A 25814-nucleotide genomic window follows, 5' to 3' on the forward strand; every position below is an offset into this window, starting at 1 on the left:
AGAGTCTTTCCGTTTCCGTCGCCTGGCAATTTGGCGTGTCCGCCGGGATTCACATTTCAACAGCGACGTCCTTTCTCTGTTGGGCTCGGCAAGGAACTACATTTCCCAGCAGGCACCGGCGCAGAGGTCGAGGGGCGAGGTCGCCATCTTTTTCGTAGTCCTCTCCCTCATTTCCGCAGGGAAGAGGCCAGACGCCTGGACTACACATCCCATGTCGCAGTCGCCCCGGCCCTGCAGCCGCCATCTTTGCCGGTGGCCCCGCCCCATCCCCTTCCATTGTCTCGACTTGAGATGATAAACGGGAGCCGGGAGACTGCAACTCCCGTCAGGCCGTGCGCCACTGGTGGGGGGGATTTCGAGACCACAGGCGGGCGAGGTGCCCAAGGTGGTGGAAAGCGGAGACCGGGAGAGGTTAGGTAGCCTGCCATCTTTACGGTAGTCTCCTCGTCCTCTTGGTTCCGCCATTCTTAAGGAACACTAGAAGGCTAGAAAACTACTAATCCCATCGCACCTCGTAAGATCGACTACTAGTCAGGTGTATGTCCCTCTTCCGCCATCTTGCTTGTAGTCCTCTTTCCTTTTCACCTTTCCATTGTTCCTGACGAGTAGAAATGGCAGCGGGAAGGCAGCAGATGGACTGCGACTCCCGTCAGGTACCACACACGCGGAGGGTTGTGGACAGGAGGGCGTGTGAGCGCCTGGGAAGGAGGTCGGGTCGGGGGAGAAGGCCATCTTGTTTGTAGTCATCGTTCCCTCTCCTTCTCGATGTTCTGCAACTGGGAGCCTCGGGGCAACGGGACTCTAACTCCCGGCATCCTCGGCTCCCGGCTGGGCACGCCCTCCGCCGTCCTGTTTGTAGTTCCCGCTGTCCCCAGCGTCCTATTGTTCCCCCGTAGCATCAGTGGCCGCAGGACTACAACTCCCGTCGAGCCCTGCGTGCGTTCGTCCTGGAAAGTGGAGATGGTGGAGGAAGGAGGGGGAAGGGGGCGGGGTTCCTCTGGGAGAAGGAGGGAGTAAAGAGGGGGAGGAGGAGGAGGAGGAGGGAAGGAGGAGGGAGGGGAGGGGAGGGGGGAAGAGAGGAGGAAGGAGGAAGGAGCTGAGGAGGGATGAGAGAGGCGGCCAGGGCCCCGGGCCGTAGCAGCGCGGGGCTGGGGGACCAGGGGGGCTGAGACACCCCAACTGCCCCCTTCCCCTTTCCCTCTCCCCCTCTATCCTTTCCTTCCACCCTCCCGCTTGAGGAGGGGGATTTATTCAAATTTTATTTAAATCCCTATCTCCCGAGGGTCGCGCGCTGGGGGGAGGGGGAGAGGTCGGGGGTGCGCGCGGGCTGGGGGGGCGGGGCCGGAGCAGCTTCCTTCACCCCCCCTCCGCTCATCTCGTAGCCGTAGGGCAGGGGGTCGCAGTCCAGGGGCGGGCCCAGGGGAGGGGGGCAGGTTACAGCGACCCCCCCCTCCCCGGGAACCGGCGGTGGGCGGGCTTGAACCCCGGAAACGTTGGGGGGGGGCCCAGGCCTGGCCCTGGACCCCTGGGCAGTGGGGTCCGGGAAGGGGCCAGTTAAAGGGCCAGGGGCGCTGGGGAGAGGCGGGGCGGGGTGGGGGGAGGGGAGCTGGGACTCGGACCCGGGACTGAGTGGGCCCCGGGCAGAAGCTGAGCACCCTGCGCCCAAGGAGCCCCCGTTGGCCTGGGGGGGCTGAGGGACTGAGCCCCCCAGAGCAGGACCTCCCCCTGGAAGGGCCGCGCCGCAGCCCGTGGGAGGGCCTCGCCCCCGGCGCCCCCCATCTCCACTCGCCGCCGTCCCGGCCTCCGCCGGAGGGAGGGGCCGAGCGCCCTCGGGGGGCCGTGGACCCCGGCGTTCTGAGCGTTCCGCGCCCCGCGCCGCCCGGCCCCCCCGCCGCCGATGGCCGCCGACCCGCCGGGAGCTGCCGAGAAGGGAGAGATGGCTCCCGGGACACGTGTGAGGTGGGTTCATGCGGCTCCTCCTCACCCCCAGACCTGGGCAGCGCCCACTCCCATTCATCCTCAGCCCGGCCTCTCTCTACCTTCCCCGCCCCCAGCCTCACCCTCTCTCTGCTCCAAACTCATCTCCAGCCCTCCTTCCTATGACCTCTCCACCCTGGGGAACTGGCCCTCCTTCCTAGACCCTGCTTCCCCTTGAAAGCCCCCACCCCCGCCTGCAGTCGCCGCCCTCCAGGCCCCTCCCCTGGAGCGCTGGAGGGCCCCTTAGCCCCATGGATGGGTATGAAAGTCCCCGGAAAGGGGGAATCTGGGGTAAGACTGACTGGGAAGAGACCCTCCAGGCTTCTAATTCCACATGGGATCTTGGAGGATCTGGTTTCCATGGGAGGGGGAGCCCAAGGGATTCTAGATGATTAGGGATGAAAGCAGCCCGGGAAGCTGGGGGTCCTAGGACTGAGCCCATCCTCAGTTCTGGGAAGATGTCAGGCTGGATTCTAGAATCCCAAGGAATTTGGGAGATTGCCCAGGTGGACCTGAGGGATCCAAGAGGAGGGTGTCCTGGAGGAGGGAACCCTGTGGGGAACAAGAGGGGCTGAGATCTTGGGCTGAGAAGGGTCTCTGAAGAAGCATCTCCAGGGCTGTCAGAGCTCTGGGGAGTTAGTGGGCAGAGGAGATCGTTAGGGACTTGGGGGCAAGGATCTCGCTGGATCTGGTGAGGATAACTGGGTTGAGGGGAAGAGAGATTGGATGGCTGCTGTGGATGAAAAGGTTGGTGGGGCGGGGGGGAGGAAAAGTCCGGAGCTTCCGTCTAGGAATCTCTGGGTATCTGGGAGGTGAATCTGGGCAGTTTACCCCAGATTGAGGTTGGGGAGAGCCTGGGATATTCTACACTCGGATAACAGGGGAAGAGTTGGGATCTCTCCAAGCTAACACCACGGACAAGGAGTGCCTGGCCTTTCCAAGGAGCTCCGGTGTGGGGATGGCAGAGGAGAGGGCCTCGGTGTCCCCTCCTGCTCCCTGGGCTAGGGAAGGGACCCTGAGGAGGCGGTAGAGGAGCGAGGCCAGGAAGCAGTTCTTGGGCTCCTCTTGAGCTGCTGCAGGGAGACAGGCCTTGAGTAGAGGATTGGCCCCCAGATACACAGAAGGGGGTGACCTCCTTGTCCCCCTGAGGAAGAGGGCAGGCTCTAGCTGCCTGTAGGTGGAGGGACCTGTCGGGGGTCTCCCAGGCCAGGGCCCCAGTGGGCCCATCTGACCCTGCCACCATCCACCTACAGCCCTCGGCGTTGCTGACGCCCCCAATGTCGTCGAGCAGCCGGGGGCCGGGGGCCGGAGCGCGCCGACGCCGAACCCGCTGCCGCCGCTGCCGGGCCTGTGTGCGAACTGAGTGCGGGGATTGCCACTTCTGCCGAGACATGAAGAAGTTCGGGGGGCCCGGGCGCATGAAGCAGTCGTGCCTGCTCCGGCAGTGCACTGCCGTGAGTTCTGCCCCCACCTTTGGGCTCTGCCCACCCTTCCCAATACCTTCTTGGAATGGCTGGTGACTGCCTCCCAGCCTGTACTGTGGAGTGGCTGTTTGTTCACTCGTTCATTTCTTCCCTTCATTCACTAGTTTGTGTCAGTATCCATTTTTGTCCTCAGCTCCAAGCTGGGGGCAGTGTCCGGGTGCACAGAAGGATCTGACCCAGTCCCCACTTTCAGGCTCTTCCCAGCTCTCAGAGTCACACCCCCGCAGAATGCCCAGCCCCTGCTCTATCACCCCCCAAGATGTCTCTGTGCAGGAGGGGGCCCATCCCCAGAGATGGCCCCCTTCCAACAGGTCTTGCCCTTCTCTGGCCTCTTCCTCACCCAGGGTGGTCTTGGATTTGAGGCTAAGCTCACCCTTTATGTGACCTTGAGCAAATCATGCTGAATGAACCTCAGGTTCCTTCTCTGTAAAATGTTTCCTTTGCTGAGTTGTAAAGATTAAACAATGGCATGGATGCGAGTGTGTCTACCACAAGGCCCAGCACACAGTAGGGATCAGGGAAGCATGGGTTTCCGCCCTGCCTTCCTCATCCTTTGAGCGTCCCTGGGCTCCAGAGCATGGCCCCTCCCCAGCAGCCGCGAGGAGCCAGCTGCATCCTGCGTCCCCCTCCCCACTCTGTCACCTCCCTCTCTTCCTCCTGCCACTCTTTCCTGGTTGGTCTCTTCACCCCTCAGCCCCTCACTTCTTTTCCTTTATCCCCCAACCCCTTGCCTCACTTTTCCTTCTCCCCCTACCTGCATCTTCCTTGATCCTGCCGCATCCTTGTTATGACTCAGTCCTACCACTGTCTTCCCCAAAGTCACACTGTCTGAGGCTGCCCCCACTTCCCCAGGACTAGTGGCTTCCCTAGTGTTCCCAGGGGGTCTTGCCAAAACCGGATTCATTGTGGGATTCAGAGCAACCCTTGGGCTGCTCATGGAGCGACCTTGGTATCACCCTAAGCTGTCTTCCCCACCCTCTGAGTGTTACTGTCCTCCTCTCCAAAGCCAGCTGTAATTTCAGGGTCCCACTGGCCCTGGGTCCAGCTATAACAGTCACAGGTGATAACAGCTACATATCAGTGTCTCTCGCATATTATTTTGCTCTCCCAAGAGTCCTGCGAGGGAAAGATTCTTAGCCCCATTCTGCAGATGCAGAAACGGAGACTTAAGGAGGTTAAATCAGTTGCTTGAGGTCACACTCCCAAAAGGAGCAAACTCAGGATCAGACCCAGCTTGACCCGTGGGTGCTGCACCTCATCCGTCACCTGGCCAGGGTCCCTAGAAGGAAGGGTCTTTCCCGTTGTTAGCTTTCGGGGCCCCTGATGTCCCCTCTCCCCCAACAGCCCGTGCTCCCACACACAGCTGTGTGCCTCTTGTGTGGGGAGGCTGGGAAGGAGGACACGGTGGAGGGAGAGGAAGAGAAATTTGGTTTGAGCCTCATGGAGTGTACAATCTGCAACGAGATCGTCCACCCCGGCTGCCTGAAGGTGATGGCCCTGGGACCCCGGCGTCTGGGGTGGGGCAGATTGTCAGGGAGCAGAGAGTGGGGGATCACCCTGGCTCTGGGCTTCCTGGCCAACCCCCCACTCACTGCCCTCTTGCCTACAGATGGGGAAGGCTGAGGGTGTCATCAATGCAGAGATCCCCAACTGCTGGGAGTGCCCTCGCTGCACCCAGGAAGGCCGCACCAGCAAGGTAGGGGCTGGGCTGGGCTGAGCTGTGGGTAGGTGGGGGTTGGGGAGCTGTGCAGGTCCTCACCCCCAGCTTCTGTCCCGCCTAGGATTCAGGTGAGGGGCCTGGCCGCCGTAGGGCCGACAACGGCGAGGAGGGCGCCAGCTTGGGGAGCGGATGGAAGCTGACAGAGGAGCCACCGCTTCCACCGCCCCCGCCCAGGCGCAAGGGCCCCCTGCCTGCCGGGCCCCCCCCGGAGGACGTGCCTGGGCCCCCCAAACGAAAGGAAAGGGAGGCAGGGAATGAGCCTCCCACCCCAAGGAAAAAGGTGAGCCACGGAGCACGCTCACTAGGCTTGTCCTGAGGAATTCTGGGAGCTGTAGTCCTGGCTGGTTCTGTGGGGCTGTGTGGGCCTGGGAGCGTGCTCTGTGGGTTCCCCAAGGACTGTTGGGAGATGTAGTTCAGGAGTTGAGTGGGGGGAGGATAGAGCATGCTCAGTGTGGAGGAGGGGGGGGCACAGGTGAGGTGAGCTGGCACTGCAGGAAGCTTTGGGAGCCCTGGGTGGGTTAGGGAGGCAGGAGAGAGCATGCTCAGATCATCCCTGCATGAGAGGAGGGAGGGGCTGGAGAGGGCCTGAGGGGAGGAAAGAGGAGATGGAGCATGCTCAGTGGGCTAGGACGCTGGGTGCAAGGTGAGCATGCTCAGAGTTATCCCTGGGACGGGGGCTTCTGGGATTTGTAGTCTAAGAGGAGGACATGGACCTTAGATTTCTGGCCCATGAGGGCCTAATGGGGTCTCTCCCTTCCCCCATATCTCCCTCTCACCCTGGTAGGTGAAAGGAGGCCGAGAGAGGCACCTGAAGAAGGTGGGTGGAGACGCCTGCCTCCTCCGAGGATCGGACCCAGGCGGCCCGGGCCTGCTGCCCCCCAGGGTTCTGAATCCGAGCCAGGCTTTCTCATCCTGCCACCCTGGGCTCCCTCCCGAGAACTGGGAGGTGTGCCGGGGACCTCCTTCCTCCCCTTTCCACCTTCCGTTGCCCCACCCTTCACCCTGGAGCCCAAGACCTGTCCCTTCCTGCTCACCTTGTTCTGCCCCAGCCCCACTTGGCCACGGTGGGTGTCCGGACACCTGGGATGAGTTGGGTGGGAGGGTGGGTTGAGTCCAGGCCACAGGAGCCCCTGACTTCCCAAAAACCCTTAGGGCTCATCTGACCTACTTGCCTCATCTTTCCAAGCCTTACAGGGGAGAGAACTGAGTTCAAATTTCTGTCCGACCGTTTACTCTTTGTATGATTCTAGCAGCTTGTCAGCCACCCTGAGCCTTAGTTTCTTTATCCATGTAGTGGAGATGCTGCTGCCTGCCTTGCCCCCTTATCCCGCAGAAGTGTATAAGTCTTACGAGGTTCTGAAAGGCAATGAGCTTTGTAAGCTATACAATTTACCCAGATTGAAGGGAAATAAGGCCCAGAGAGATTTGAAGACTTGTCCAAGTCACACAGTAAAGCCAGAATTGAGATATTACTTGGCACGGACACTCAACACAGGAGTCCGCCTAATTGGGTCCAAATCCTGCCTCTGCTGTTTGTCAGTTTGTAACCTTGGACAAGTCACTTTGTGCCTTTAAGCCTCGGTTTCCTCATGTCTGAAAAGAGTGGCCCAGGTCACCACTGTGTTAGAATACTGTGAGGACGGAATGAGTCAGCCGATGCGGGGTGCTGCTCGTGGGGCCAATCACTGTTACCCTCAGTTGATAGACAGACGCCTGCTCCAGCTGGTCCGTGTAGTGGATGATGAAGCAGGGGCTTCCCACAGCCATCCAGAGTTGAGGGCAAGCCAGGATTCAAAGCAGGGTCTCTCATTTCTCCATTCCCTACTGCTTTTGGAAATGCCTAAGCCATGCAAACCCATAAGGGCTGGAAATTATTTTATTTTATTTTATTTTTGAGACAGAGTCTCGCTCTGTCGCCCGTACTGGAGTGCAGTGGCGTGATCTCGGCCCGCTGAAACCTCCACCTCCCAGGTTGAAGCAATTCTGCCTCAGCCTCCCGAGTAGCTGGGACTACAGGCTTGTGCCACCATGCCCAGTTTATTTTTGTATTTTTAGTAGAGACAGGGTTTCACTATGTTGGCCAGGATGGTCTCGATCTCTTGACCTCGTGATCCTCCTGCCTCGGCCTCCCAGAGTGCTGGGATTACAGGCGTGAGCCACTGCACCCGGCTGGAAATTATTTTAATTAGCACTCTTCTGTTACCAATAAGAAAACTGAGGCCCAGGGCCTGGCAGTGGCTTTAGCAAGGTCTCTCACTGTCCGGAGCAGAGCCAGGGCTGGAACTCAGGACTGTCCCTCGGGCTGTTCATCCCCTGGTGACTCCTCGGGGTAGGGGGGTGGGAAAATGTATCCCAGGCCCTAGAACAGCATCAACCCTGTCTCCCTGCAGAAACCAAAGCCGCCTTTGGCCTCTGCAGAGGGCCCAGCGGTGCCGTCCCCGTCCCCGCAGAGGGAGAAGCTAGAGCGTTTCAAGCGGATGTGCCAGCTGCTGGAACGGGTGCCTGACACCTCCTCTTCCTCCTCGGACTCAGACTCCGACTCCGACTCTTCGGGCACATCGCTGAGTGAGGACGAAGCCCCCGGCGAGGCCCGGAATGGGCGACGGCCAGCCCGGGGCAGCTCTGGCGAGAAGGAGAACCGTGGGGGGCGGCGGGCTGTGCGCCCTGGCAGTGGGGGGCCCCTGCTCAGCTGGCCCCTGGGCCCAGCCCCACCACCCCGGCCTCCACAGCTGGAGCGGCACGTGGTGCGGCCCCCGCCTCGAAGCCCTGAGCCCGACACACTCCCCTTGGCTGCTGGATCCGACCACCCCCTGCCCCGGGCCGCCTGGCTTCGCGTCTTCCAGCACCTCGGGCCGCGGGAGCTGTGTATCTGCATGCGAGTCTGCCGAACTTGGAGCCGCTGGTGAGTGGCCTGGACAGGCCTGCGTTCCGTGGCCAGCAGGCTTCCCGCTTGCTGGGTGACCTGCGGTAGGTCTCTGGCCCTCTCTGGGCCTTGCTTTTATATTGGGGATACTTGTGTAGTATGCACAGATTACAGTGCATCCTTCCGTATTTCCCGTGTGCAGGCTAATTTCCACTTATGGGCTCATTTAACCACCTAGACAACTTTGAGGTAGAGGTTATTTTCCCCTTTTTCAGATGAAGCTGAGGCCCAAGGTCATGTGGAAGAGAAGTGGTGGTAGAACTAGGCATTGGAACCTAGGCCCTTTGGCTCCAGTGCCTTTCCTCCTAATAGTAGCGACTATATTGAGTGTCTAGTGTGTGTCAGCCATAGCACTGAGCGCTGTACTGCATTGTCACTTCTCATACTGCCACTTCCGAAAACAGTCTGACGATTGATTCCATTCACTTAGGAGAACGCCATGTGCTGGGCTGCCCCTGCCCTCGAAAGACAGCCAGGCTTGAACCTCCTGACTCGGTTCCTGCTTTCCTTCTGCCCTGGAGCCACCACTAATGCCCTCTGCCCATCCCCCAGCCCCCCAGCCTCTATTAGAAATGTCGGTCATCCTCCCGAGCCTCTTGTCTTCCTCTCTGATCTCGCCCCCAACAAAATTCCTCCTCCTCTCTATCAAACTCCCACAGCGCTCTGTTCCCCTCATAGAGCAAGCAGAGGCCTTCGGCGTGTTGACAAGCCTTCATTCATTTACTCATTTCATGTTCCCATCAGTTGCTGGGGTGGGAGCAGATAACTGTGTCTGTTTTATCTTCATGTCCCTAGCACGGGACAAAGGGCAGTATAAGTGCCCAAGAAATATTGCAGTAAATGAGGCTATCAGGCTCTTTCCCAGGGACTCGCTGTGGCTGGGACCAGGCTCCCTGTTGGGCACTGCACCAAGGTTAGCTGATTTGACCTTCATAATGGCAGCCCTGTGAGAGAAAAGGGACACCTGAAGTTACAGTACAAGTTCATGGCTGAACTCAAACTCTAGTCTTCTTTTGGGACCAGGTCTGGGCCACTGGTGCCTTCTGGTATCTGCAGAGATTGTGCAGCCAAAAGTACCAGAGTGCAGGCTCTGGAGGCAAATTGCCTGTGACAGAATCTTTTTATTTTTATTTTTTTTTAAGACGGAGCCTCACTCTGTGGCCCAGGTTAGAGTGCAGTGGCATGATCTTGGCTGATTGCAACCTCTGCCTCCCGGGTTCAAGCGATTCCCCTGCCTCGGCCTCCTGAGTAACTGGGATTATAGGCGCCCACCACCACACCCGGCTAATTTTTTTTTTTTTTTTTTTTTTTGTAATTTTAGTAGAGACAGGGTATCACCATGTTGGCCAGGCTGGTCTTGAACTCCTGACCTGAAGCGATCCACCCGCCTCAGCCTCCCAAAGTGCTGGGATTACAGGCATGAGCTACCGGTTATGGTTATAGCTGAAGAGCTATAAACCATTAGGCCAGTCACTTAACTTCCTGTGCCTCGGTTTCTTCATCTGAAAAACCAGATAATCAACGCTCTTGCATAGTGTTTTCTTGAGCTAATACACATGAAGAACTGAGCACAGTACCTGGGAAATAGGAACTACTTGAAAGAGCTCTCATTGTAGCCAGTATTTACTTAGTTGCAAATAGTTGCTGAACGCACAGCCTGTTAGGCCTCAGAATGTAGATCTGTGCCCTTGAAGAGCATATAGTTAAGCTGCAACATAGAAGCAGATAGTTACAGAAGTTGCAGGGGATGACACCTGCCTCATGTACTAATCAAGGAAATGTTTGCTGAGGCCCCTTCAAGGCCAGCTCTGTGCCTGGCATGTGGGAGCCAGAACTGAAAGGGACCTGATTTCTGCTTCAACGGGAGACGTGTGGCCCGAAGCAGACAAAGCGAGAGGCAATGGCTCCCAGTGTGGGCCCTGGACTCTGCATCCTTGGGTTTCACTGGCTGCGTGGCCATGTGTGGAGAGTGATACCTCTTGAGGCCCTGGTTTTCTCATCTGTAGTCTGGGTTTGTATGAATACTCACCTTTTGGGGATTAAGTGAAGTGATTCCTACAAAGCCCGCAGCACAATGCCTGGACGGTACTAAACACTCAATCAGATGGCACCTCCCAATGAAAAGGACACGAGCCGGGCAGAGCAGGGGCCTGTGGGGGCACAGCAGGACCACTCAGGAGGCTCTGCGAGGTCTGGGCACAGAAGCAGGGGTAGTGGGGAGAGATTTGCAATGATAACTTTTTTTTTTTTTTTTTTTTTTTTTTTTGACAGAGCCTTGCTCTGTCACCCAGGCTGAAGTGCAGTGGCATGCTCTCAGCTCACTGCAACCTCCGCCTTCCACGTTCAAGTGATTCTCCTGTCTCAGCCTCCCAGGTAGCTGGGACTACAAGCACCCGCCACCATGCCTGGCTAATTTTTTTTTTTTGAGATGGAGTCTTGCTCTGTCACCCAGGCTGGAGTGCCTTGGCGCAATCTCAGCTCACCACAACCTCCACCTCCCAGGTTCAAGGGATTCTCCTGCCTCAGCCTCCTGAGTAGCTGGGACTACAGGCATACGGTACCACGCCTGCCTAATTTTTGCACTTTTTTAGAAGAGACAGGGTTTCACCATGTTGGTCAGGCTGGTCTCGAACTCCTGACCTCAGGTGATTTGCCTGCCTCAGCCTCCCAAAGTGCTGAGATTACAGGCGTGAGCCACTGCGCCTGGCCTAATTTTTGTATTTTTAGTAGAGACAGGGTTTTGCCATATTGGTCAGGCTGGTCTCGAACTCCTGACCTCAGGTGATTCACCCACCTTGGCCTCCCAAAGTGCTTGGATTACAGGTGTGAGCCACCTTGCCAGGCCTTATTTTTGTTTGTTTTGTTTTTCTTTTTTAGAGAGGGTCTCTCTCTGTTGCCCAGGCTGGAGTACAGTGGTGCAGTCATAGCTCATTGCAGCTTCAACCTCCTGGGCTCAAGCAATCCTCCTGCCTCCGCCTCCTGAGTAGCTGGGATTGCAGGCACATGCCACTGTGCCTGGCCAATTTTTAAAACTTTTTTGCAGGAACCAGGGGCTCGCTGTTACCCAGGCTGGTCTTGAACTTCTGGCCTCAAGTGATCCTTCCACCTTGGCCTCCTAAAGTGTTGGGATTACAGGTGTGAGCCACTGCGCCCGGCCAAGAACTTTTTTTTTTTTTTGAGATGTAGTTTAGCTCTTGTTGCCCAGGCTGGAGTGCAATGGCATGATCTTGGCTCACCACAACCTCCACCTCCTGGGTTCAATCAGTTCTCCTGCCTCAGCCTCCCGAGTAGCTGGGATTACAGACATGCGCCACTATGCCTGGCTAATTTTGTATTTTTAGTAAAAACGGGGGTTTCTCCATGTTGGTCAGGCTGGTCTCGAACTCCTGACCTCAGGTGATCCACCCGCCTGGGCCTCCCAAAGTGCTGGGATTACAAGCATGAGCCACCACGCCCGGTGTAAGGACTTTTTAAGAAGTGGAATGGCTTGGGCCAGGCATGATGGCTCATACTTGTAATCGCAGCACTTCGGGAGGCCAAGATGGGCGGATCACTTGTCAGGAGTTCGAGACCAGCCTCGCCAACATGGTGAGACCCTCTCTCTACTAGAAATACAAAAAATTTAGCCAGGCATGGTGGCATACATCTGTAGTTCAGCTACTTGGGAGACTGGGACAGGAGAATCGCTTGAACCTGGGAGGTGGAGGTGCAGTGAGCCGAGATCACACCATAGCTCTCCAGCCTGGGCAGGAAGAGTGAAACTCCATCTCAAAAAAAAAAAAAAAAAAAAAAAATGGCCGGGCACGGTGGCTCACGCCTGTAATCCCAGCACTTTGGAAGGCCGAGGCAGGCGAATCACCTGAGGTCAGGAGTTTGAGACCAGCCTGGCCAACATGGTGAAACCCTGTCTCTGCTAAAAATACAAAAATTAGCTGGGCATGGTGGTGGGCGCCTGTAATCCCAGCTACTCGGGAGTCTGAGCCAGGAGAATCGCTTGAACCCGGGAGGCGGAGGTTGCAGTGAGCCAAGATTGAGCCACTGCACTCCAGCCTGGCCAACAGAGCAAGACCCTGTCTCAAAAAAAAAAATGTGGAATGGCTTGGACTTGGTGACTAACTGGCAGTGGGGACAGCAGGGTAACCCTCAGGTGAGTTTCTGACCCAGGAGCCTGGATGGGCAACAGCATCATTCCCCAGGCTCAGGAGGAGCAGTTTCCAGGAAGGTAAAGAGCTCAGATGACTGACGTGTGTGGTGTGCTCAGGACGTGTGGGTCTGATGCTCAGGAGAAAGATACAGGAGTTCTCAGGAGTTCTCAGCCTGTAGGTAGCAAGCCAAGCAGCTTTGATGAAGAGGGCAAAAGATCATACATCAGTACTTGTGAGTTAGAGCAAGAGCCTAGCCAGATAATTGGAGGAGCTCATGGCCAGAGGTGTGCCCCCGAGTAGAGAGCGAGGCAGGAGGGAATGTGGTAAGCCAAGGAGGATGCTGGTGAGAGGCCGTGGGAGATCAAGGACCAGGAAGTGGTGGTTGGATTTTGCTACCAGGAGGCCTTAGTGTCCTCAGCTGTGCTCTGGGGGTTGGGGGTCCAAAGCCAGATTGAATGGAGTCGAGGACATCAGCTTCCAGGCAGGGACTTGATTCGTTTGTTCCTGTTGTGTTCCTGGTGTCTAACAGCACCTGGCGGACAGTGGGCAGTGAGATCATCTTCGCTGAATGAGTGAAGGACAAGAGAGCAGGATGCAGTGTGGAAGGATGTACAGAGGGTGGCGCTGGAGAGGCGTGTGTAGGGGACAGCAGGAGGCTGCAGGCTTTCCTGTCTGGTGGCTTCCATCTTTTCTTGGAACTGAAAGGGAAGTGATCCCTTAAGAGTAAAGAGTGGAGAGAGGGCAGCAGGGAAGGCGTGCAGGGGTTATTGAGATGCAAGGAAGAGGGTTGGGGCTTTTGAGGACATGGACAGAGAGAAGGCGGCAAGGAAGGGACTGGAACACAAGGTGATCATGGTCGGGTAGGGCCTGGAGGTGGACAGATTGGAGGACAGTGGTAGCATCGGGGCCCAGAGAACTACAAGAGGGCGGAACTGGCAGTGCTTGGAGCCCTAGGGGCCGTGAGCCCTCAGAGGGCAGTAAGGGCTGGTCCAGCTCCCTGTTCCCGGGGGCTTCTGCAAGAGGGAGGGTTAGGATTGGAATTGAGGGTTTGCAGGTCGGCCTAGTAGGAGAGGACTCATTGCGGGGTGGCTGGAGTCCAGGAGGAAGTGAATGGGTTAGGGGACTTTGGCATCAAGCCACATGTCTCTGGGACAACGGCACACCTTGGCTCTTAGAGCTTTCCCTGCCTCTTGTCTCAGTGTCATTCTCCAGCTTAGAAAGAACCCACCTGTGGCTCCCTGTCGCCCTCACAACAGACGCCCACCATCGCAGTCCTGTTGGACATATGGACATGAACTGGGCCTACCGACTGCACCAACCACTTCCCTGAGCTGTGTCCCTTCCTTGTCACAGCAACCTCTGAAGGAAGCGCTGTTCTTCACCCCACTGTACAGTTTGGGAAATGGAAGCCCACACAGGGCGAGTGACTTGCCTGAGGCCCCCCAAAGCCTGGAGGTGGCAGAGCTGGGATTTAGATCCCCATAGCTCACATCCTCAGCTCTGGGCTCTGTGACCATGATAGTCTATGGCCTGGCGTTCTAGCCCTCCTTGACATGACACCCATCCCTCCTTTGCAGCTCCACTCTTGCCTCTTCTCTCCTCAGAATTCAGGCTTTCCACCCAGACGGGCTAGGTGGAACCCCGCCTCTACTACCTACCACTTGGTAGTTGTGGGACCTTGAATACATTTCTCAATCTTTCTGGGCCTCATTTTTTTTTTTTTTTTTTTGAGACGGAGTCTCACTCTGTCGCCCAGGCTGGCGACAATCTCAGCTCACTGCAAGCTCCGCCTCCCGGGTTCACGCCATTCTCCTGCCTCAGCCTCCTGAGTAACTGGGACTACAGGTGCCCGCCACCACACCTGGCTAATTTTTTTTTTTTAATTTTATTTTTTATTTTTTTAGTAGAGACGGGGTTTCACCATGTTAGCCAGGATGGTCTCGACCTCCTGACCTCATGATCCACCTGCCTCAGCCTCCCAAAGTGCTGGGATTACAGGCGTGAGCCAGCGCGCCCGACCTTTTTTTTTTTTTTCGAGGCAGAGTCTGACTCTGTTACCCAGGCTGGAGTGGAATGCTGTGGTCTCGGCTCACTGCAACCTCTGCCTCCCGGGTTCAAGTGATTCTCCTGCCTCAGCCTCCTGAGTAGCTGGGACTGCAGGCGCGTGCCACCACACCCAGCTAATTTTTGTATTTTTAGTAGAGACGAGGTTTCACTATGTTGGCCAGGCTGGTCTCGAACTCCTGACATCGTGATCCGCCCTCCTTGGCCTCCCAAAGTGCTGGGATTAACAGGCGTGAGCCACCGCGCACGCTTGCCTCATTTTCTTTACTGTAGAAAGGAGATGATGATGGTAATGTTGACCTCCTAGGGCTGGCATGAGGTTCAGTGCTTAATGCATGGGACAGTGCCTGGCACACAGTGAACCCTGGATAATGGCTGGTTAGTAGTGCTGAAGTCACTGTGATCAGCGTGACTCTGGTTATGATGATGAGTTCCTGTGGCCTGGGGTTTCCAGAGCTCTCCGTCTTGTCTCTTGTGGGCCTGGACACAGGTTCTTGCCCATCTGGAACACACACCCTCCTCCCCCTCCCCTTGCTGATATAACTACTGCTTTCCTCGGAGTCTCAGGTCAGGCATTGTCCCCCCAGGAGGCTCCCCCACCCAGTCCTTGAGGTGACTCTTACCATGCCCCTTGTCACCTCAGTTACTGCGGACTGTCCATGTCTCCCTGACTGTATGGCAGGAACCTGTCATCTTTGCCTCCTCCGTGCCCAGTGGAAGCCAGATACTTGGGATCAGTAGGGCCCTCAGTGACTGTTGGTTGTCCCTCTGAGGTTTAACCCCAGTGTCCTGGTTGTACAAGAGCAGGGGGACTGATGAGCTGTAGCCAAGGAAGGTGTGGGAGACTTCCTGGAAGAGGAGGCACTGGAGCCGAGCCACGAAGGCTCTGGGTTGGCATTTCTGGCAGAGGCACAGCATGTGCCACAACGTATTGGCATCAGACAGCACTGTGTCTATAGGTGGGCAGGTGTGTGGCCTGGCTGTTGTGGAGTATGATACAGAAACACAACTGGGGGCCTGTGGGTGCCCCCAGGGAAAGGGGCTTCCTTCCAGCTGTGGACCGTGGAAGGGAAGTGGCTTCAAGGAAGTGGTGACAGTTAAGCTGGGAGGCAGTCGTGGCAGGGTCACAGTGGGCAGAGAGAGGTTTTGGATAGAGCAGATGTCACCGATTTTCTTGCTCATGGAAAGAGCAAAGGGGCAGGACCTAGGGGTAGAAGCTGGGTCGGGCATGAGTTGGTTTTTTTCCTTTTCATGTTTTGAATTGGAGAGATTTGCAGATGTTTATTAGTTGAGAGGAAGGAATCAGGAGAGGGAGAGGCTAGAATGCCAGAAAAGCAGGATGAGGGTAGGAGGGAACAGGAGAGCGAGTGGCAGAGGGGTGAAGGTGTTCGGACTGAAGCCTTGGTGTCTGTGCCCTCAGCCTTCTCTAAAACGTCACACCAGGGCTGGGCCCAGTGGCTCACGCCTGTAATCCCAGCACTTTGGGAGGCTGAGGCAGGAGAATTGCTTGAGCCCAGGGGTTCAAGACAAGCTTGGGCAACATAGTGAGACCCCCATCTCTATTAAAAAAGAAAAAATTAGCTAAGCATACCTGTGGTCCCAGCCACATGGGAGGCTGAGGCAAGGGGATCACTTGAGCCCAGGAGTTTGAGGCTGCAGTGAGCTATGATTGCATCACTGAGCTCTAGCCTGGGCGACAGTGAGACTTTGTCTGAAAAAAATAATGAAATGACACACTGGGCCTCTGGAGTAGGTCTGGCATTTTTCAGTGACACAAAAATATGGCTTAATCCCTCTGTGAGTTTTGGAAAGGAAGTCTTTCCATTGGAAGGAAGTCTCTCCATTGGGTGCTTTTTTTTTTTTTTTGAGATGGAGTCTTGCTCTGTCGCCCAGGCTGGAGTGCAGTGGTGCAATCTCGGCTCACTGCCAGCTCCGCCTCCTGGGTTCACGCCATTCTCCTGCCTCAGCCTCCTGAGTAGCTGGGACTACAGGCGCCCGCCACCACGCCCAGCTAATTTTTTGTATTTTTAGTAGAGATGGGGTTTCACCGTGTTAGCCAGGATGGTCTCGATCTCCTGACCTCGTGATCTGTCCGCCTTGGACTCCCAAAGTGCTGGGATTACACCACACTTGGACTTCTGTGTTTATTTTTAAGATTAACATATTTATGTGAAACAATACTGGGGTTTTTTTTTGTTTTTTTTTGAGACGGAGCCTCGCTCTGTCGCCCAGGCTGGAGTGCAGTGGCACGATCTCGGCTCACTGCAAGCTCCACCTCCCAGATTCACGCCATTCTCCTGCCTCAGCCTCCCGAGTATCTGGGACTACAGGCGCCCTCCACCACGCCCAGCTAATTTTTTGTATTTTTTTTTTAATAGAGACGGGGTTTCACTGTGTTAGCCTGGATGGTCTTGATCTCCTGACCTAGTGATCCACCCGCCTCGGCCTCCCAAAGTGCTGGGATTACAGGCATGAGCCACCGCGCCCGGCAACAATACTGGTTTTAAGTGCAAAGAGGAGATGATTCAAAGATAAATCATGTTACGCAGATAAGTGAACAGCAAATACTGGAGCTTGGGAATCACTGCCCCAGCCCAGGGCTTCTGCAAGGAAAAGCCTTTCAGAGTTATGAGGGCAGGGAGGGAAGCAAGGGAAGGATTGCTTGAGCTCAGGAGTTCAAAACCAGCCTGGACAACCTTGTCTCTACTAAAAATAAAAAAATAGGCCAGGCACAATGGCTCACGCCTGTAATCCCAGCACTATGGGAGGCCAAAGTGGGCAGATCACCTGAGGTCAGGATTTCGAGACCAGCCTGGCCAACATGGAGCAACCCTATCTCTACTAAAAATACAAAAAATTAGCCGGGCGTGGTGGCGCATGCCTGTAATCCCAGCTACTCTGGAGGCTGAGGCGGGAGAATCGCTTGAACTCGGGAGACGGTGGTTTCAGTGAGCCAAGATCACACCATTGCACTCCAGCCTGGGCAATAAGAGTGAAACTCTGTCTCAAAAAAAAAAAAAAAAGTCAGGTGTGGTGGCATGTGCCTGTAGTCCCAGCTACTCAGGAGGCTGAGGTAGGAGGATGGCTTGAGCCCAGGAGTTTAAGGTTGCAGTGAGCTGTGATCGCAGCACTGCACCCCAGCCTGGGTGACTAAGCAAGACACTGTCTCAAGAAAAAAAAAAAAAAAAAGCTTCCTGGGCCTGCTGCTTCTGACACAGTCTATTGAGTCTCAGAGGCATTTCTGGACATGCCTTTGAGAACTACTGAACTCAGAGAAGAGAGTTCTCAAACTGAGTCCAAAGGAACTTCGGTGTACTACAAAATGTTACTAGATTACCTTGGGAGAGGTGGGGAAGGATTCCTGGGGAAGTACGTTTGAGAGGCCCTTCTCCAGTTCACTGCATGTTTTTTGTTTGTTTGTTTGTTTTTGAGACGGAGTCTCTCACTGTTGCCCCAGCTGGTGTGCAGTGGTGCGGATCTCGGCTCGCTGCAATCTCCGCCTCCCGGGTTCAAGTAATTCTCCTGCCTCAGCCTCCCGAGTAGCTAGGATTACAGGCGCCCGCCACCACGCCCAGCTAATTTTTTGTACTTTTAGTAGAGACAGGGTTTCACTAGTAGAACAGCCAGGTGTTCTCGAATTCCTGACCTCATGATCCACCCACCTCGGCCTCCCAAAGTGCTGGGATTACAGGCGTGAGCCACTGCACCCAGCCCCCTGCATGTTAGATAGTCTGTTGAGGCCTGTGGAGTGCTCGGGTTAGGAAACTTGTTTAATGTTGCTTAGGACTCGTTCATCTTTGTAGCTTCAATACTTGGGACCTATAACGCTTTCTATAATCAGAGTGAATAAATGAAATGCTGTAGATGAGGAGGTGGGGGAGAGTGGTCAGTGGAAGCTTTAAGTAGTTACTAGCTTGATTCATTCATTACAAATGGGCAGCTGGGTGCAGTAGCTCATGCCTGTAATCCCAGTGTTTTGGGAGGCCAAGGCAGGAGGATCGCTTGAGGCCAGGAGATCAAGACCAGCCTAGGCAACATAGTGAGACCCTGTCTCTACAAAAAAATTGTTTAAAAATTAGCCAGGCGTGGTGACATGTGCCTGTGGTCCCAGCTACTCAGGAGGCTGAGGTGGGAGGATTGCTTGAGCCCAGTAGGTTGAGGCTGTGGTGAGCCTGGGTCCAGCCTGGGTTACAGAGTGAGACCCTGTCTCAAAAAAAATTTTTTTTCAAAAAGTGGAAAACGCAAATCTGCCCTTGTGGAATTTACATTGTAGTTGGAGGAACACAGTAATGTAATAGGGAAGATATTAGGGCTATAAGTCCAGCTGCGGGCAGCTGGCTGTCAAGATGGGACAGGTGTGGATCAGAAGCAGAGATGAGTAAAGGAGGCAAGGACCCATGAGCACCGGAACTCAGTCAGGAATCAAGAAGCCCAAGGGTGGCTGGAGACGACTGGATAACACCAGTCCCCTTGGCATGACATCAGGCAGCATGCGTGGCGTTTGTGTATGTGTTGGGCAGCACACTTTCTATGCTGGGAGGCCCACAGCTGGGATGAGCCCATGTGACCTGACAGCTGCCCTGTGGGCAGGCAGAGTGGGGGGGCTATTGCCTTCAATCATAAACGAGGCTTCTGAGGCTCAGGGAGAGGAACAGACTTGCCCAGGGTCTCATTTCCAGTTAGTGATGGAGTTGGGTTCCAATCCCAGTGCTCTTGGCTGAGGTCAGGTGCTTCTTGCCACCCTGTTGTCTGTGTGGCCAGAAGAGAGCTGGGGTGCACCCTTGGAGCTGGGGAGCCTGGGAACTGTGGGCTGCTGAGAGCTGAGGGCTGAGGTCTCTTGTCTCCCCCCTATGGCCGCCAGGTGCTATGACAAGCGTCTGTGGCCTCGAATGGACCTGAGCCGGCGGAAGTCACTGACCCCGCCCATGCTCAGTGGTGTGGTTCGCCGCCAGCCCCGTGCCCTGGACCTCAGCTGGACAGGTGTCTCCAAGAAGCAGCTCATGTGGCTTCTGAACCGACTACAAGGTAGGGTGTGTGGTGCGGAGGACAGGGTGGGGACAGGGACAGGCCTGGGATGGAGTCCTCACAGCACCTGCTTCCTGACTGCCCCCTCTCTCCGCAGGCCTGCAGGAGCTGGTGCTCTCTGGCTGCTCCTGGCTCTCTGTCTCTGCCCTGGGCTCAGCCCCACTGCCAGCCCTGCGGCTCCTGGACCTCCGCTGGATCGAGGATGTTAAAGACTCCCAGCTCCGGGAGTTGCTGCTGCCTCCACCAGACACCAAACCAGGTGCAACCTCTGTTTGCTTTTCTGGAGAATGGGCTGGGCAAGGGTAGGGTAGGAGGCCTCAGGTCTCTTCTGACTCATGCTGGATGGTAAAGTATTTGAAGAAAGGAAAGAATACATGAGTTTGAATAGGAAGGCCCTGGTTGGGCATTATTCATTCATTCACCCACCTGCTGTGTACTTTGAACTGAGTCTTGAAAGGAACAGGGTTTTCCCAGGGAGTGTGAGACTGAGCAGTTTGGTGGGGCAGGAGGCCCATATTGGCAGAGGGGGATGCTGGGAGCAGAGGCCATCTCTCTTCATCTACTTAAATCTCATCATCCTTTAGGCCTGGGTATAAATGCCACTTCCTCCAAGAAGCTCTCCCTGATCCCACCCCACATTGAGCTCAGAGTCCCTCTCAGCTTTGAGAGCAGCCCGCCAGCATAATACTGGGCAATTGTGGAGTGCCTTGATGCACATCTGTGCCCTTCTGCCAGAGTCTCCAGCTCCCTGAGGGCAAGCGCTGGCTGGTCCCCCAGCACGTTCTCAGTGGCTGCTCCATAGATAGCTGTTGAATGAATAACTTGAATGAGCAATCAGGATGGGAGAGGTCTAGTTTGAGGAAAGATTTTCAAAAGGAGATTTGCAGTCCCCTGAAATAAGATAATCCTTTTGTTTGTTTTTGTTTTTTGAGACCATCTGGCTCTGTCATCCAGGCTGGAGTGCAGTGGCAAGATCTCAGCTTACTGCAACTTATGCCTCCTGGGTTCAAGTGATCCTCCCCACCTCAGCCTCCTGAGTAGCTGGGCCTACAGGTGTGTGCCACCACGCCTGGCTAATTTTTTTGTAATTTTTTTTTTTTTTTTTTTGAGGTGAAGTCTTGCTCTGTTGCCCAGGCTGGAGTGCAGTGGTGCGATCTCGGATCACTGCAAGCTCCACCTCCTGGGTTCACGCCATTCTCCTGCCTCAGCCTCCCAAGTAGCTGGGACTACAGGCACCCGCCACCACGCCCGGCTAATTTTTTGTATTTTTAGTAGAGACGGGGTTTCACTGTGTTAGCCAGGATGGTCTTGATCTCCTGACCTCATGATCCACCCGCCTCGGCCTCCCAAAGTGCTGGGATTACAGGCGTTAGCCACCGCACCCGGCCTGTAATTCTTATAGAAACAGGGTTTCATCATGTTGTCCAGGCCGATCTCGAACTCCTTGTCTCAAGTGATCTGCCCACCTCTGCCTTCCAAAGTGTTGGGATTATAGGCGTGAGCCACCACACCTGGCCAAAAGAATCTTTTCTTTTGGAGTTCTTTCACCCCTCTCTTTCATAGTTCCCTTCTTCCCACCATGCCCCCTCCACAACAGCCCTGAAAGGGGAGAATAGAGAAGCAACTAAGATTCTTCCCGTATTCTAGATGAGGCACTGGAGGCCCAGAGGGATTGACTGCTGCAGGTCACCCAGTCAGGCCAGAGCACTCAGCCATTGTCCACTCTTACCGGAATTGGACTGAGTTGGAGAGCTATGGGTGGGGGGTAAGGTGGGCATTGGGAATGGTGCATCCTGGGAGGTGAGAAAGTGCTGGCTGGTCCATTTCCTCCTGCTGGAATTCAGTTCAGTTCAGCCCTTTATCAGGAGCTCAGGAAGGCGGGCCTTTTTTTTTTTTTTTTTAGTTTTTAAATTTTTTTTTTAACTTTTAAGTTCATGGGTATATGTGCAGGTTTGTTAAATGGGTAAACTTGTGTCATGGGGGTTTGTTGTACCGATTATTTCATCACCCAGGTATTAAGTCTATTTACCATTAGTTATTTCTCCTGATCCTCTCCCTCCTCCCTCCGAAAGGCTCCAGGGTGTGTTGTTCCCATGGATGTGTCCATGTGTTCTCATCATTTAGCTCCCATTTCTAAGTGAGAACATGCAATTTCTGTTCCTGCATTAGTTTGCTAAGGATAATGGCCTCCAGCTCCTTCCATGTTCCTGTAAAGGACATGATCTTGTTCTTTTTTATGGTTGCATAGTATTCCATGGTGTATATGTACCACATTTTCTTTATTCATTCTTTCATTGATGGGCATTGAGGTTGATTCCATGGCTTTTACTATTGTGAACAGTGCCATACACCTTCAAACTCTTGCCCAGCTTAAATGCCACCACCTCAGTGAAATCCTCACTGATGCCTACTCCTCCCTGCCCAAGCCAGAAGTGACTTCTCTTTCCTCTGCTTTCCTCTATGGGCCTTTCCTCCTTGTGCCTTTAGCTGTGGCCCAAGGTTGAGGGCATCTGTAAAGGTATCCCCTCTCCAGGCCCTTGGCTCCTCAAAGACAGGAGGAGGGGTTAAAATTTAGGGCTTGCAAAGTCAAGTGCCCATAGAGTTGGCCTGGGAGGTAACAGAAGTGATGCATTGGTGTAGGACATTAGGGAGTGGCACCTAGCCACCCAGCTCCCCTCAGTCATCATCTGGTGGGAAGGAGTGCCTAGTGAGGCCACATCTTACGATTCTTCAAGGAAAAGCTCAGTATGTAAATTTATTTATAAAAATGTCCTTTTTGTAGTGTTAGTCATTAAGGAAGTTTTTAGCATTCTGTAGACTCCATAAAACATGTTTGGAGGGCAGCCTCATGGTTTGTGCCATCTGATCTATTAATAGTTTATCTTAGGGATAGGCTGGTGCCTGGGAAGCAGGCAACACTGTGGTAAGAGTTCAGATTCAGCATCACCAGGCCTGGGTTTCCTGGCTGTAAACAGGAATGATGATCAGAGATCTTGTCTCCCAAGGCTGTGGTTCTTAAAGTGTGTTCGGGGGACCAGCAGCATCCACAAAATTGGAGAACTTGTTAAAAAAGTAAACTCTGGGCCGGGCGTGGTGGCTCACACCTGTAATCCTAGCACTTTGGGAGGCCGAGGTGGGCAGATCACTTGAGGTCAGGAGTTTGAGACCAGCCTGGCCAACATGGTGAAACCCCATCTCTACTAAAAAAATACAAAAAATTAGCCAGGCGTGGTGGCAAATGCTTTTAACCCCAACTACTTGGGAGGCTGTGGCAAGGAGATTGCTTGAACCTGGGAGGTGGAAGTTGCAGTGAGCCAAGATTGCACCACTGTACTCCAGCCTGGGTTACAGAGTGAGACTCCATCTCAAAAAAAAAAAAAAAAAAGTAAACTCTGGTCAGGTGCGGTGGCTCAGGCCTGTAATCCCAGCACTTTGGGAGGCCAAAGTGGGAGGATCAAGGCTACAGTGAGCTACAGGGAGGTTGAGGCTGCAGTAAGCTGTGATTGTACCACTGCACTCCAGCCTGGGTGACAGAGCAAGACTCCGTCTCGGGGGAAAAAAAAAAAAAAAAGGAAAACGTATATATGTCAGAAAAATGCATATAATATGTCAAATGGTGAGAAAAGAGGAAAAAATGATGCAAGGAAGTGGTAGGAGTGTGGAGAATTACATTAGTTTTTGCATTGCTATAAAGAAATACCTTCGGCTGGGTAATTTATAAAGAAAAGAGGTTGAATTGGCTCAGGATTCTGCAAGCTGTACAGGAAGTATCGTGCCTGCGTCTGCTCAGCTTCTGGGGAGGCCTCACGTAGCTTTTACTCTTGATGGAACGTGAAGGAATCGGCATGTCACATGGCAAGACAGCTAGCAAGAGAGAGGAGGGGAGGTCACAGACTCCCTTATTTATTTATTTATTTATTTATTTTGAGATGGAGCCTCGCTCTGTTGCCCAGGCTGGGGTGGAGTGGCACAATCTTGGCTCACTGCAACCTCCACCTCTCGGGTTCAAGTGATTCTCCTGCCTCAGCCTCCTGAGTAGCTGGGATTACAGACGCCTGCCACCATACCCGGCTAATTTTTGTATGTTTAGTAGAGACAAGGTTTTGCCATGTTAGGCCAGGCTAGTCTCGAACTCCTGACCTCAAGTGAGCCGCCTGCCTCGGCTTCCCAAAGTGCTAGGATTACAGGCATGAGCCACCACGCCTGGCAGAATATTGTAGTCTCAAATACAATAATCATGGAAGGCCTCCGAGGAGGTGATGTGAGGAGTGGACAGATGAGGTCAGGCCATGAGGGTGTTTTTGAGAAGAGCAAGCCACAGAGTGCACCAGGTCACTCACTTATGTGGGAAGCAGGTGGAGGGCAGATGGTCTGGATACCTGGGCGCAGGGATGGGAGTGGCCAGGAGTGCTGACCTCTCATCTGGCTGCCCAGGGCAAACAGAGAGCCGTGGTCGGCTGCAGGGGGTGGCAGAACTGCGTCTGGCAGGTTTGGAGCTGACAGATGCCTCCTTGCGGCTCCTGCTGCGTCACGCACCCCAGCTGAGCGCCCTGGACCTGAGCCACTGCGCCCACGTCGGGGACCCCAGTGTTCACCTCCTCACGGCCCCCACGTCCCCACTCCGCGAGACCCTGGTGCACCTCAATCTTGCTGGTAAGCACGGTCCCCCGTCCGTCCTGCCAGCCTGTGGATCCCCACGGCCAGTGCCAACCCCTTGCTCACCTGCCTGGTCTCAGCTCCACTGCCCCATCCCCAGGTTGCCACCGCCTAACGGACCACTGCCTCCCGCTGTTCCGCCGCTGCCCTCGTCTACGCCGCCTAGACCTGCGCTCCTGCCGCCAGCTCTCACCCGAAGCTTGTGCCCGGCTGGCAGCTGCCGGGCCCCCTGGCCCCTTCCGCTGCCCTGAGGAGAAGCTGCTTCTCAAGGACAGTTAGTTGGGCGCCCCCCACCCTCCCCCGGACTCGACAGGAGCCTGGACCTCCGGCTTCATTTCACCCCTGCTGGGAGGCCAGGTTCCCACCTCACCACCCTGGGATTCCTGAGTGTCAGTGACTTGGGATTCCCACCCAGGGACTCAAGCCAGCCACCCACTTCTTTCCCCCCTGCACTGATATCTCTGGGGGTTTCTCCTTCCTATGTCCTCCCCCTGCTACCTGCTTCATTGTCCATCCCCTGGGGGAGTGGGTCAGAGGTATTGGAGGGTGCTGAGCCGAAGGGACGGTGGGAGGGGGGTTATGGTGCAAGTGTTGGGGAGAATGGGGAAAGGACACACACAGGATATGGGAGCCAGGGGCTGGGGGAGGTGGAAGGGGCGGGGGGCGGGGCAGACAGCAGACCACCAAGGGTTCAGGGAACAAAGACCAGTTACTTGGAGTGGGGGGTGGGGGTGGGGCCACAAAAGGAAAACCGGAGGAGCAATTGGGGATCCAGGTGTCAGAGGTAGGGGAACCAGGGGCAAGCCGGGGCTGAGCTGGAGGTGGGGATGAGAGCAGGTGTGGGGACAGCAATACCCCCTTGGGGGTCACCTCTCTGCTTCCCCCCTCCCCAGGCTTCAGTTCCTTCCCCCTGACCCTGACTCCTTGAACGTCACTGAAAACGGCAGCTATTGCAAGGAGTGGGGGCCGCGGGCAGCCGCTCTTCAGCTCGCGGCCCAGGGGAGTGGCGAGGGGCGCCCCAACCCCCTGCCCGCCTCTCCGCACAATACTTGAACATTCATCTGTACTGAAGTGTTACTTGAACCGGGGGAACCTCGGACCTGGGGGAGCCGGAGTGTGAGGGGACTGGACCAGCTTGGACTGAGACCTGAGACCGGGCCGGTGGGCGCCCATTTGGGACTGCGCCACCCCCAGGCTTGTTCTTGTTTTACTGTATTGAGCGGCGGCACCCGCCGGACCCGCATTATGGCTGGGGGCGCCAGCCCAAGAATGGGGACCATGGGACTCCTCCAGCCTGGCTCTTCCCACTCTTTCATCGTCATGGAAACTTGTATCCCATTTGCCCAGGGAACTGCCACTCCTGGTTGCCATGGAAATAGCCAACGGACACCTCCCGATGCCAGTGCTAAGGCTGGAAATGGCCCCCTCTTAGTTGCCATGGGAACCTAGTAACAGACTCTCCTGGCCCTCCTTCCCCGCCCCTTCCTCGAGCGCGGGGTGGGGCTTCGGGACCCCGGGGATGAGCCGGGCCAGGTCCCGCCCCTCCGCGCAGGCCTCCGGGGGGCCGGGGCTTACCATGTAGGGGAGGGGAGATCTATCCACATACCTCAGGTAACAGGGAGGTGCGCGGGTGGGGGAGGGCTGGGCGGACCAAAGGCCGGAGGGGTGGGGCCTGGGGATAGCGAGAGGCTTGAGAATGGGGCCGCTTTGGGGAGGGAAGAGGCAGCCCGGCTAGGGGCAAGCGGGGGACCCAGCCGGGCTGGGCCCCTGGGCCCCGGGTCTGTACAATACGGTTTGCTATAAAACTCAAAATCTTCCAG

The 25814-nt window shown here is 55.5% G+C and overlaps 1 protein-coding gene across 7 annotated transcripts; it reads left to right on the forward strand.

Moving 5' to 3' along the window:
* The first annotated feature begins 350 nt into the window (after positions 1 to 350).
* Positions 351 to 25605, forward strand: FBXL19 (F-box and leucine rich repeat protein 19). Of its 7 annotated transcripts, none has more exons than XM_063797769.1 (11): positions 352 to 653; positions 3231 to 3431; positions 4806 to 4949; positions 5071 to 5157; positions 5243 to 5461; positions 5966 to 5998; positions 7572 to 8083; positions 19175 to 19338; positions 19436 to 19597; positions 23773 to 23991; positions 24095 to 25605. In XM_063797769.1, the coding sequence occupies exons 1-11, from the start codon at positions 612 to 614 to the stop codon at positions 24271 to 24273; spliced, it is 1962 nt and encodes a 653-aa protein (XP_063653839.1). In that variant the 5' UTR covers positions 352 to 611; the 3' UTR covers positions 24274 to 25605. The 7 variants fall into 7 exon arrangements, with proteins under 7 accessions (XP_054525296.2, XP_063653839.1, XP_063653838.1 ...); XM_063797768.1 differs by having other exon boundaries at positions 481 to 653; positions 5966 to 6127; XM_054669319.2 differs by lacking the exon at positions 352 to 653 and adding an exon at positions 1073 to 1959 and having other exon boundaries at positions 5966 to 6127.
* Positions 25606 to 25814: the final 209 nt, after the last annotated feature.

This window comes from Pan troglodytes, chromosome 18 (genome assembly GCF_028858775.2).
Source record: "Pan troglodytes isolate AG18354 chromosome 18, NHGRI_mPanTro3-v2.0_pri, whole genome shotgun sequence".
Taxonomy (NCBI): Eukaryota; Metazoa; Chordata; class Mammalia; order Primates; family Hominidae; genus Pan; species Pan troglodytes.

Excerpts from the sequence above, each read along its gene's own strand:
- FBXL19 (XM_063797768.1), top strand. The coding sequence starts at position 612 with ATGGCAGCGGGAAGGCAGCAGATGGACTGCGACTCCCGTCAG. Across the intron at positions 3,432-4,805 it reads TGCTCCGGCAGTGCACTGCC|CCCGTGCTCCCACACACAGC; the intron begins GTGAGTTCTGCC and ends CTCCCCCAACAG. Across the intron at positions 4,950-5,070 it reads TCCACCCCGGCTGCCTGAAG|ATGGGGAAGGCTGAGGGTGT; the intron begins GTGATGGCCCTG and ends TCTTGCCTACAG.